We start from the raw sequence: 11,984 nt of genomic DNA, 5'->3' as shown, positions 1-11,984 counted from the left end.
CTCCACCTTTGCATTCAAATGATGTAGTTTTAGGCACCTTTCCTCCGCCAGGCTGTGTACTTTAAGATTGCAATATAAGGCTCCTGGTGTCACTGTGGAAGGTGAGTTCATACTGTTTGAATACTACTCTTACTCTGTAAGTGGAGGCTGAAATACCCAAGCTAAGGCCAGCACACGCTGGGCAGCACAAAACTCTGTAGTGTTTTTCTGCTGAGGAACAAACTATTTTTGCACTACAGGTTCAACTTTTCCCCAAAAACTTCTGTGAAGATTGTAGTAGTGTTTAAGAAGATGGGATAGAGTAAAACTTATCTCGGGGAGGGGGCTTTACTTTTCAGTACAGATCATGATGCTGATCTTGGAATCAAAACAGGGTAAGTAAAAGGCAATTCATACAGCAGAGGTAGATGAAAAACTCCAATATTTTCATGTGGTGGGTCCATCTCAGTTCCATCCACAAGCACTGGAGAGCAGCATGGGAAATGGAAGTGTCTGGCAACATGTATTTCCATCTAGTTCATAAGGTTTGTATCATGTAGTTGGAAGACAGCAAGGCAGTACCTCTATTTAAGGAAGAAATGAGAAGCATCAGGCCCACCAGTGTGACACCATCAGCATTCAGGGCATTAAAATGAATTTTCAAAGAAATACTAAAAATGTAATAGTAAGTGAAAACTTCCTAACAGAAGCTCTTGATTTATATTGCTGATAGTGAAGCACACAGGAAATACCCAGAGAGGACAACAGAGCTGTCAGAACTGTAAAATGTCAATGGTCAAAGCGGAGGCAGCAACAGACCTTCTGAAAAATGGAATGTTAAGTCAGAAAGAAATTACTGAAGAAGTTTTTGAAGGACCTGTGAGGGGGAAGATGCTATTTAAAGCTTTCTCTGCTGACCATAATACAAAAACCCAGAGCTAGTCTATTGTCAAAGAGAAATTTAAGATGAGTCACCAAGCAAGAGGAGGATGGATTATTGAACAGTAAGAAACAGATGATGTGAAAGACTGGGGAAGCAGCAGAGGGATATAATCTGCTACTGCATATTGTGAGGACATGCTCCTGAGAACTCACGCAAGAACTGCTGGTAAGGCCCCACAACACAGTAGATGGAAGCAGAAATGCTTTTCCTTGTTACAACTTCACATGGGCAAAGCCAGTACCTAGCCAGCTTATTGCACAGGTTTAGCTCACAAGGCAACAGGGTAGCAAATACCAGAAGAAAAATAAAGGAGACCACAATCTAGAAGAATACCAAAGGATTGTAAGTTTTAGTGCTGAAAAATGTTAACCATTTTTACAAACAAAATTGCTTCCATGGATGCACTGGAGAAAAGTACTCACTGGACTTATTACTGGGCTCAGTCCAGATGAGACCCTATAAAAAGTATGTGAGCATTTGTTAGAGTGACTAAGAAGTAGCTTATAAATGCTTTTCCATTTTTAAACGCACCCTCCTATTTGAATGTCACAAACTGCCTCAGGCAATTACTGAGAAAAAGGGACTTAATCCTGTAAACTTGTTGACACAACCTTTCCTTTTGTGCCTGGAACATTCAGTGGAGCAATTCAAACCTTTAAAGCTTCTCTCTGAAGCTGAGCTTGCTTATGGACAGCACTAACACCCAAATAATTATTTATTAATTTTGGCCCAAGGCTGTTGTTTTCAAATAGGAGCCTGAAGATAAGATTTCTAAGTCCATTTCCACAGCATGAAATTTTTGGAGAAGCCCTCAGGCCTGTGCTACATGGCCTTTGATCTCATGGCAGGCAGATGGTGCCTAAGAGAAAGTTACTGAAGTTCAGGACCTAGAGGACAACACCAATGCTTGGCAGTAGGAGATGCTCATGGAAGCAGATGAAATTCTCCACTTCCAGGGAATTTTTACAAACTGTCCTTTTCTGTGCTGTGCACCAGAAACACTGTAGTTATCGTGTAATTATTAGGTCACTTTAAGGTTCCATGACAAGGTTAGCAAATGCCAACCCATCTGGTGTAAACTGAAAATTAGGCACACGAAATATGCTTTTAGGGGGGGCCAGCTGGGGAGTCTAATTATGTACCTGTCTCTTCAGTGGCCTCAGGCAGGGTGGGGAGGGAGGGGCAGGGGAGCTTTTCTGCAGGCCCTGCCCCTCACTCCAGCAGCTCCAATCCCTGTCAGAGGGTGCTGAAGGGTACCTCCTGCCCAGCCCTTTTACTGCTTCATACCTTTACAGACCTGCTGGCCCTAAGTCTGTTAATCCTTGTTAACCTGAGACCGTTTCCAAGCCTGCTGATACGGCCTCTCTCTACAGCCCTGCTGGCAGGAGGCTCCTGAAGCTGCTCTGTAGGGAAGCGCTTGTTATAAAGCCACCCCTGTAAGTTTCACTGGGTGTCCTCCAGCTCCCATGAGGTGAGTACTGATGAACAGCTCTGGTTTCAGCTTGCCCGCTGCCTTCCCATTTTGTAGACCTCCATTATTCCTCCAGCAACCTTATATTCTCCACAGTAAAAAGCCCCAGGCATTTCAGACTCCCGCACATGGCAGTTCCTCCAGCTCCCTGATTACCAATGTCACCCTTCTTCACACTGTTTAACACCTCTGCATCCATGTAAATATCAGAAAACACTTTTTTACTGTGAGAGTGACAGAGCCCTGGAACAGGCTGCCCAGAGAGGTTGTGGAGTCTCCTTCTCTGGAGACATTCAAAACCCGCCTGGACACGTTCCTGTGTGATGTGCTCTGGGTGACCCTGCTCTGGCAGGGGGGTTGGACTGGATGATCTTTCGAGGTCCCTTCCAACCCCTAAGACTGTGTGATCCTCCTTAAGGCAGTGATGGCACTTAGAGGTCCTGGCTGTATCAGAAAGACCCACGCACAGACCAGGCAGCTCTCCTGCAAGGGGAGGAAGAATCACTGGATCGTCTCCTGCCTCATGACCCCACCATCTCACAGCACAGCACCTGTGCCCAGTGCAGCTGGCCAGCCCTGACAAACCCTGTGTTTGGGCAGGTGGAGGCAGGGGCAGGAAGGGGCTGACATCCCCAGATGTTCCCCCATCACATAATGGGGTGCTCCTGCCACACCCTATCCCTCGATAAAACACAGTGATGTCTCATACACAGAGGGGACAAAAGACATTTGAAGCATCACCACATTCCTTCACGTGTCAAAAACCTGCATTAAAGAGCAGCCTGAGCAAAGGCAAAGTACACAAAGATAAAGGAACCAGAAGGCCCAGTGTGTTTGCTGGGATTAATTGCTTTCTTGTAGTAATTGACATGGGTTTTAATTTTAAAGGGGCCGCACTTCTGCACAGTGCCAAGCACAGCTCAGTCCCTGCCTGTGGCCTCAGGCACGATGGTAACAGGGAGTGTTTGGAGGGAGGCAGCAGTGGGGCAGAACAGACCAGCGCTGCCCAGCGTGACCCTTCCTCTGGGAGCTGGTGGAGGGTGAGGATGAGCTGCAGGCACCTGTGTGCCCATGGCCCAGGTGCTCCCTCCCCACCTTGGTCATTCCTCATCCATAGCATCTGCTGGACCACTCACTACACATGATCAGAAGCAGCTGACAGACAATTTCCCACCACGTTCCAAGCTACGCATCACTGGATTCCCTACGTTTACACGAACACTGGACAACAGGTTCACACAGACATTTGGCAACATCCACACTTCGCTGAGTACAACCCAAAATGAATTTCAAATGAAATACTGAAATTAATACTGCAAACTGTGGCTTTTCTCAGAAAGTCAAGTTTACACCAGAATTCTTCTTTAGTAAGAGCTCTCCATTTAAACGGATCTATTTCTTCAGTACCCATAAATGAACATACTCTTCTTCTGGATAGTATTATGCTTTAAATGAGTGTTGCATAAATACCGTTACCTTTTTTGGTGAAAAACTCCTTGGAATATTTCCCCAACATAGCGTATTTTCGAGGGATTTTTCCCAGCAGTTCAATGATCAATGCTATGTGGTCTGCATTGGAGAACATTGCCAGCAAAACAGAAACATACAACAGTTTAATCAGTACATTGCATGCACACACTAACACTGGCCCGGTACAGACAGAAATAGATTGATCCTGGTAAAAAAAGACACGTGTGCTGCTCAGGGGCTAATTTGGAAAGATGCTTTCAGCAAAACTTCCTTCTCAAAACAGCTTTTGAGGATCAGCTGCTACAAACAAGTTTTGCTATGTAATTAAAAATGTACCAGCAGTTATTTTTCAGAACATTTAGCTAAAAAAAAAAATAAAATAATTGGTCACGGATTTCTGTGTATTTTGTTTTTCAAACAGAAATTTTCCTTCTGTGATTTCAAGAAATGCTCCTTAGTGGGACATGCTACAACCAGCAACAGCAATTCCACTTCTGTCTGCATCACGGCACCTTTCAAAAAGAAGAGGTACTACCTCTGCGATTGAAGAATTCCCGAGAATATTTTCCAGATAGAGCAAAGTGCCTTGGGATATTGCCTAGCAGCTCTATGATGTGTGCTATGTGGTCTATGAGGGAGAGAAAAAAAGGATACGGGAGTGGAAGGGGCAGGGAAAGGATGGGATAAAAAAGAAGAGGAAAGAAACTGGAATTAGTAAAAAATCAGAAATAGTTTCAAATCAACAATGTTTGCAGAAAATCCATGCAGAGGTTTCCAGGATCAGCAGAGCTCTGGCATCATTAGTAGCATTTAGGAACCATGAATGATGCCCACATTACCACTGCAGAGAGCATTTACAAGCAAACAAGCATGAAAATGGACAGGTATACAGATGGAAGCAGGAGTTAATTCTGATTTTTTAAAAAATTAGTAATTGCCTAATTCAAAGAAAATACACAATGTAAACATTATTCCAGTGTCACTCTTATAAAGAGAAAATACTATAAAGTTCAGACTTGTCGTTTCTCTTCTAAACTAAATTCTGTTATTGTCAATCAGGTTTCCACACATATGCAATCTTACAAGAAGGGCAGTTTAATTCCTTCAGGCAGTTGTTAAGTAGATGAGTATCTGCAGAAGGGAGCTTTTGCCCACCCATTGCTAGTGATGGAACTTAAAACTAAAAAGAAAAAAATTGTATTTATATTCTGAAAACAATGTGTATGAACAGTTTACTCAAACATAAAACTTAACCCAACTGTAAGCTCACTGGGAATTTAAGAAGTGAAAATATGTGAAAATATACAGAAACTCACTAAGAGCTCAAAAGATTCATACCTTCATCCCTGGAATAGTCTTCACCAGAGTGTGGTTCAAACAAATAATCTCCAGTCGCTAGCTCAAAAGCCTATAACATAACAGATACATTTATGGGTACTTCAGAAACAGTATTTTCATCTTAGGATGTCAGCAAAACATCACAATTACCTCAGAAGCAAGAAGGAATGAACATTCCAAGCCAAAGTTCTACAACTACATCTGAGACTCAGGAGAAGTCACTTACCTGGGGACCATAATTCCTGCAGTGCAATGACAGCATGAGTGCAGGCTCTGGAGAGAGCCTGACCTCCAGCCCCCAGCACAGCTCCTCAGCAGGAGAGGCTGGAGGTCTGGCAAGAGCACAGCCAAACCCAGGGTGTTTCTGCCTGCTTGGCCAGGGTGAACAAAGGAGACAGACAAGGACTGTGGAACTGCTGTGTCCCTCCTCAACCAGCAACCCCTGGGGCTCCACCAGCTGACCAGGGAGCATTTTGGGCTGACATGGGAGAATTCTGGGCTGACCAGGTTGCATTTTGGTCCTGCTGCCAAGCTCAGCACTGGTCCCTGAGGTGGGAGGCAGGGAATTGCATCCAGCTGCGGAGGAGGTGATTCTGAACAGATGGGCTGCACGGGAGTGTGAAGGAGGCATCACTGTGAGCTGGTGTTACACATTTTCACAGACTGATTTGCTGTGTGTTGATTGGGTTAAATATGTGTCAGCTAATGATGCAGAGAGAGGTATTTCTAAGCACATAATGAAGAACTACATTTGTAACTGAAGGCTAATTATCTGCCAGAGACTGCATGTTGGGGACTGAAATAACAGAAGTCTGAATCAGAAATAAAATCCATTTATAACTATAACTAATAATTTGAAACTAGCAAACAGGGTAAACTTCCTTGATGACTCTACATCTAGGACAGTTTTTAAAAAGTATTTTTGTTGAATCAGAAGTCATCAAAGTAAGCATTGCAATCATGGGGTAAAATACTGAGACTGCCACTGATGAAGGAATCCAGAGCAGACACAGCGGCGAGTTATCCCTTCAGGCCATCACAACACTTCTATGGGATGCTATCCTATAGTAGGTCAGGACAAGACTAAGTTCCTCTTTATGGGTGTAATGCACATTAAAAGCTGCAAAATGCTGAAATAACTGTGAGAGTCCAAGCTTGTGTACAAACATGGCTTGATCCAGTCTAATTTGTTGAACTATTCTCTTTCCGCTCTGGATCACCCCATTACCCAAGCAACCACAGGAATCTAATTCTTTCCAGGTGGTTTAAAAATCATACTATTTTCCATCTCCAAGCCCAGTGAAAGCATCTGATCCAGAAAACCTTTCCAAAAATCAGGCAGAACTCCCTGGCACAGCTCTAGGAGGGGATTTCACTCCATCAGAACATTTACTACAAAAATATCCTGCCTCCTGAAAATACACACTTTTCCATCCCAATTCGTAATCTGGAGTTGTTAAATCACCTATAAATTTAGCCTGATATTCATGGGCACTTGGCTTGTTCAAGCTGTGAACTGCATTGTCATCCAAGTGAGCTATAGCCAAAATATTTCATTGCATTCACACACAGCAGCCAAAAAAAGCAAGAACACCCCTTGTTGGCATTTCTGTTGATCCTACGAAAAGGCCTTTAATTTCTAAAGTCACCATCACTAATTAACAGCCATTCACATTTTTTCTTATTCTACTTATTCTCAAGATTAAGCGTTGACATTTTACAGCTTAAAAAAGTTATGAAAGACTTCATTACTACCAGATACTTAAATTGATAAAATTTGTAGAGAAGCCATCACTGGGGGGATCTCTAAACACAACATGGAGATTACTGCTATTCTCTTCAGATGAGACTACAAAGCCTAAAATGTCCCCTCTGCATCTCATGGGAATATATCGATGTCTCTCATGGAAGAGCAGACCAGCTTTCCTAGGAGAACACATACTGATGTGACTGATTTCTGAGGACATGAAGAAACTCTCTGCTATTTATCACAGATTCCTGGAGGACAACAGAAACAGTTGAATTTAGCCACAAAGGTAGACTCCAGAAGAATACAGCTTTCTGTCCCCAAAATGAAGTATTAATAGCTCAATATGTCTGTGTGGGACTAAAAAGATTAAATTGGAAAACCTGTAAAAACTGTTCATAGAGAAGCACAAGAAGTAAACATACCACTGCAACACCCTGCATTTTATATCCATTTGTATATAATAAGAGCTGCAAGCTCCCATAGATCTGGGATATTTATACCACCCTTTTGATGAAGAGAAACTAAAGCTTTTCAAAGTGATGCTGCTGCTTCTTTTTTCCCTTTTATATAACTTTGACACCATGCCCAGCACGGGCTGGCGCTGCAGTGTCTCAGACATTTGATTTCCTGACTCTCCTTTAAAGCCTCTGTGCTGAGAAGGAAGAAACTTCTAACTCAGATGCGCACAGGGACAGCCCAGAGAAAGCCCTGCCTTTTGGATGCTGCAATAAATATCTGTCATAATACTTCTCAGCATTCACACAGGACAATGTCTCACAGGTGTATCTGTAGCAACCTGGTAATAGGTTCCTAAATATTTGTAGGCTAGACAGCACAAGATAAATTAATTCGGCCTTATTTTAAGAAGAGTAAATCCGTGAGCTGGGTTTTTACCATAAAGTAATAGAATCATCATTAAAAATGCATTAATATGAAGGTGTAAAGCATATTAAAAGCTGCAATAACTGAAATAACTATGAGAGCCATGAGAAGGACAATGACCCCTCTGGATTGTATCAGAGTAGTTCTGCTCTTTAAGCCCATGGCCAAGGGAGTGGAGCACCAGAAAGCAAGTGCAGTCCCATTCTTGACTCAGTGCCACCAAAAGAAGAGCTCTCTGCTGCTGCTACTCAGAACTACAGCTCTGGCAATGCAATGCTGCTTTGGGCTTCTGGAGCACTTCTCAGTGCTAATCAACACTGCACCCAACTGCAGGTACATAAAACCACCCAGTCTCCAATTCCTACGTTGGTGACACTCAAAATCAGGAGGTGGAAACCCTGACAGAGTTGAACAAGTTGAACAGAGGTCAGCAGTGCACTGTCGTGGTAATAAAAGCAAACCAGTGTGTTACCAGTGTTACCAGCCCTTGGGGGAAGTGACTTCCCCTCTCCTCATATGCATCTGGAGACCTGTGACCAGTTTGGGGTCATCAGTATGAGACCACACCCTGCCAAACTGGAGAAAGACCAGAGAGGACCTCTAGGATGTTCCTTGGATACAAGGAAAAAAAATTGTTGGTGAGTCTGGCTGAGCACTGGGACAGGCTGCTCAGAAAGGCTGTGGAAATGCCATCCTAACAGATATGGACCCCTCAGCTGGATGAGGCTCTGAGTAACCTCACCTAGCCTTGACCTTACCCCTGGTTCAAGCAGAAGGCAGACTCTTAGAAATCTCTTCTAATCTAAATTTCGGTTACTATTTTTATGATGCTGTATATACCATAATTACTTACTTATCTTTTGAAAGCACTAATTTATAAAAACTACTTTCTGGAAAAAAACTCTGACTGAATTACCAGGATTTTTTTACTTAATGTTGACATTTACCCAGCAGAAATCAGAACTTCCATTATTATATGGAGATAACAAATGAGATACAGCTCACTCAACATATGGCACAAAAGCTGAAGGCAACCATCCATCCTTACTGACTGTACTGGCAATCACTGCTTATTACTTCCCTAAGGTTATGGCAGAAGGACAGTCTAGACTGCTTTTCTCCACCTGCAGATGGAGAACTGGAGAACATTTCATACATATGGTCACACTGCTGCTTTTGTGGGCTCTGGAGAGGCTATGATTCCTTTCCTGCCACACAACTGTGCACGAACCTAGCACAATACAAAACTGTTGGCATCAATGTTGTGTATTATGGATCCATGTCTAATCACACAATTGGAAATAGCTACATTTCCACTGTGTGACAGCTGTGCACTCAATCTGGTGACTGAAAATGGAAGCATGCCTAGGGAAAGCTGTCTGGGAGAAGACTGGAAGAACAATTCACTTGGACTGCCTCAGCCTCCCTAAATTCCTCTTATGAAGCCCCAGCTGAAAAAGGACAACAAGCTATAGGCCAGAATTATTATTCAGACAGACAAGATCCAGCTCTTGGCCAGATTTTCTCTGCCCCAGCTAAAATGAAGAGCTGTGAACGAGAAGCTTGTAAGTACTTTAAAAATAGGCTTAGTTTTAAGAATGCTGTTCCACAGATAATTGGGAACATGGAAAGAAGAGCAAAAAGCTTTTTGAGATATGCATACCAGTTGAGAGTTTGTTCTCCCATGGACATCTCCCTCTGAGGAGCCAGGTAATGGAAAGAATACAAAAGGCATTTTGCACGGTTAGTGCTTGGTAAGCAAGGCCAGATATGCAAATAAAGACATGCATGGGATGCTTGAAAAGGAAACAGGTTTCTATTATTTGTTGTACTCCAGTCTCAGAATCATGCACATGCTGAGTGGTTGCTTTGAAAAGTCAGTTTCTCTGGAAAATCATTTTCTTCTGAATGTTTCAGGTTGTCCACCCACCACCTTCAGAAAGGGTGTGATTAATAACAGCATTTTATAATGTATCTGCCTACTGAAAAATATGTGCATAGTGACTTGAAGTTTTTCTCTTCTCTCAACCAGATTTTTCATTTTCCCTTTTTCCTCAAAATACTGCTTCTGTGCAGACTGAGGCTTGTCATCACACCTTGAGTGTGTGCCATTTGCACATACTAACATGATGGTACTCATGATCCCATGGAGACATTATCGTTTTTCCCCCACGCTTAGAACAGCGGAAGAGTAGTTAAGGACAGTCACCTCTCCACCCCATGTTAGAGGACATAATGCAGAGAAGTAAATCGGGGGCTGATCTACAAGCACTTCCATGTAGGTTTAATTTTACCATCCTAAGTTACTATACTCTGCTTATTCTTCATTTTGTCCCTATGAGTTCTCTCACATGAACTGAAATGCCCGTAATAATAATAAACAGTTTAAAAAAAACCCCAAGAAACCAACAAAAAAACTAAATAAAAACTATCCCTGTAAGCTTGCTCACCTTTTAATAGCATCCCCCTCATTTTGAAAGCTGGTTGACTGCCCCCTTTCCCTCTCAACCCTGCAGTATTTTCTTTCATCATTTGTATTTTCTTCGGATAGATAAAACAACAAGTACAATTTTCTTCTTCTCAGATTTCCTGCTGATATACAGCTATTTGCTAGGATCTATGTGCTACTTCTTACTGTAAAAAGAATGTATTTCAGGAATCACAACTAGCCACAAAAGCCATCTTAGGTAAGTGTTAAAAACAGTCTTGTTAATGTCCTAGTTCGTGACATAGTCATTCCCTCCTCGCAGCTCAAATAAGACTGTACATGATGAACAACAAAAGTCACATGATGCAACTCATCATTTCAGGTGCTTTTCCTGTCTCCAAGCCAACGAGAATGAACAAAAGAAAAGCAGTGCAATCATGGTGCTTGCAGTCATTTCCAGGAGCAATACAAAAGGATGTCCTCTGCCAGTTCTAACTCCCATATTTTGCCAGGATTTCTTGGCAGCAGCAGTGGAGTACTGTGTTCCATGGTTTTCGGGGTTTAGGAAATGCTAAATCATGCAGTCCCTGTTCAGTTTCTGCTCCACAGAAAGCGACCCTCTCAACACTGCAATGTGGAAATTCATCCTGATAAAATTAAATTATAAAGGGTGGATTCAATCCTGTCAAATGCTAGTTCCAAATCTCTTCCTTTATTTGGGTGGAAATGAGAGATTAACATCCCTATTGGCAGTAATAAAATAGAGTTTAATACAGCATGGGAACACAGAATTTTCTAGAATTCAATAGACATGGAGTGAGAAATGCAGTGTCTAGCTTTCCATGAGAGCAGCTCAGGATCACACTTCAAGAGGCCACATTGTTAACAGAAGGGGCATGATGTGATTTTCTTAGAAAAACTTGTAAATGTCCAGCAAACAATCACTAAGGCCTAGGTCACAAAAAATTAAGTTACACTTTGCTGCATTCTTTGCTGAGCACAGAACAAGTGAACAACTCTGTCATTGTTTGGAAAATCTCACTGGCATCTAACTTCTTTCATTAGCGTCACAGCACATTGTGAGTGCACTGACTCTAAGCCCCCAAAAATATGCACCATCCTCCTTTTTTCCCATGGCTTTTTTTTTTAATTTATTTTTTCTTAAAGACTCTGAGACTCAGATTACCTAAGCAGAGGACTGAAACTGGCCTGAGAATACACCCTTTCATCCTAGAAATCTGATTCAAAGAGGTTTGGGGCACAAGAACTGGGCCATGCCAAATCATCTAGAATTAGAAGATTCAGCTCACAGGCTGCTTGCTTGCAATGCTACTTATTTCACTGACATAACTGTAAGGTTATTGGCACTGAGCTATTTCTCCCTCTTTTGCTCTGTTTCTCTCGTATTATATGCTATTTAGGTATAGTCATTGCATGGCTCTGTTAACACACACTTACAGCACAAGTAATCCTGATCAGAGTCTCTGGCTACTCCCAGACTAAAGACAATACAAATAAAACAGGACTACTCTTCCCTGGAAGGTGCATCAAAACCATGGAGTTGATGGCCAGATGAAGCCAAACCATATTAGCAGAGCCCAGGTGAGGAAAGCACTCCACGTAGACTCACCATACCATGCCCTAAAAGCCAGATTCATAAGGAAGGTATTCTGAAAGTGCCTTTGATCACATGAACACAAAGCTTTGCAGGCTCAGGGAGCCA

General features: G+C 42.5%; 1 protein-coding gene across 6 annotated transcripts in view; it reads right to left on the bottom strand.

Annotated features, from left to right (window-relative positions):
- Positions 1–11,984, bottom strand: part of SRPK2 (SRSF protein kinase 2) — a 136,559-nt gene that overhangs the window by 3,583 nt on the left and 120,992 nt on the right. For 3 of the 6 annotated variants that reach the window (XM_051644112.1, XM_051644114.1, XM_051644113.1), the window contains 3 exons: positions 5,202–5,271; positions 4,399–4,491; positions 3,870–3,962 (listed from right to left, as the gene is read on the bottom strand). In XM_051644112.1, coding sequence (XP_051500072.1) covers positions 3,870–3,962; positions 4,399–4,491; positions 5,202–5,271 — 256 coding nt within the window. The other 3 variants (XM_051644115.1, XM_051644116.1, XM_051644117.1) reach the window with 3 other exon arrangements.

The sequence above is a fragment of the Apus apus genome, chromosome 1 (genome assembly GCF_020740795.1).
Source record: "Apus apus isolate bApuApu2 chromosome 1, bApuApu2.pri.cur, whole genome shotgun sequence".
Taxonomy (NCBI): Eukaryota; Metazoa; Chordata; class Aves; order Apodiformes; family Apodidae; genus Apus; species Apus apus.
This window is presented reverse-complemented; position numbering and strand designations above follow the sequence as displayed.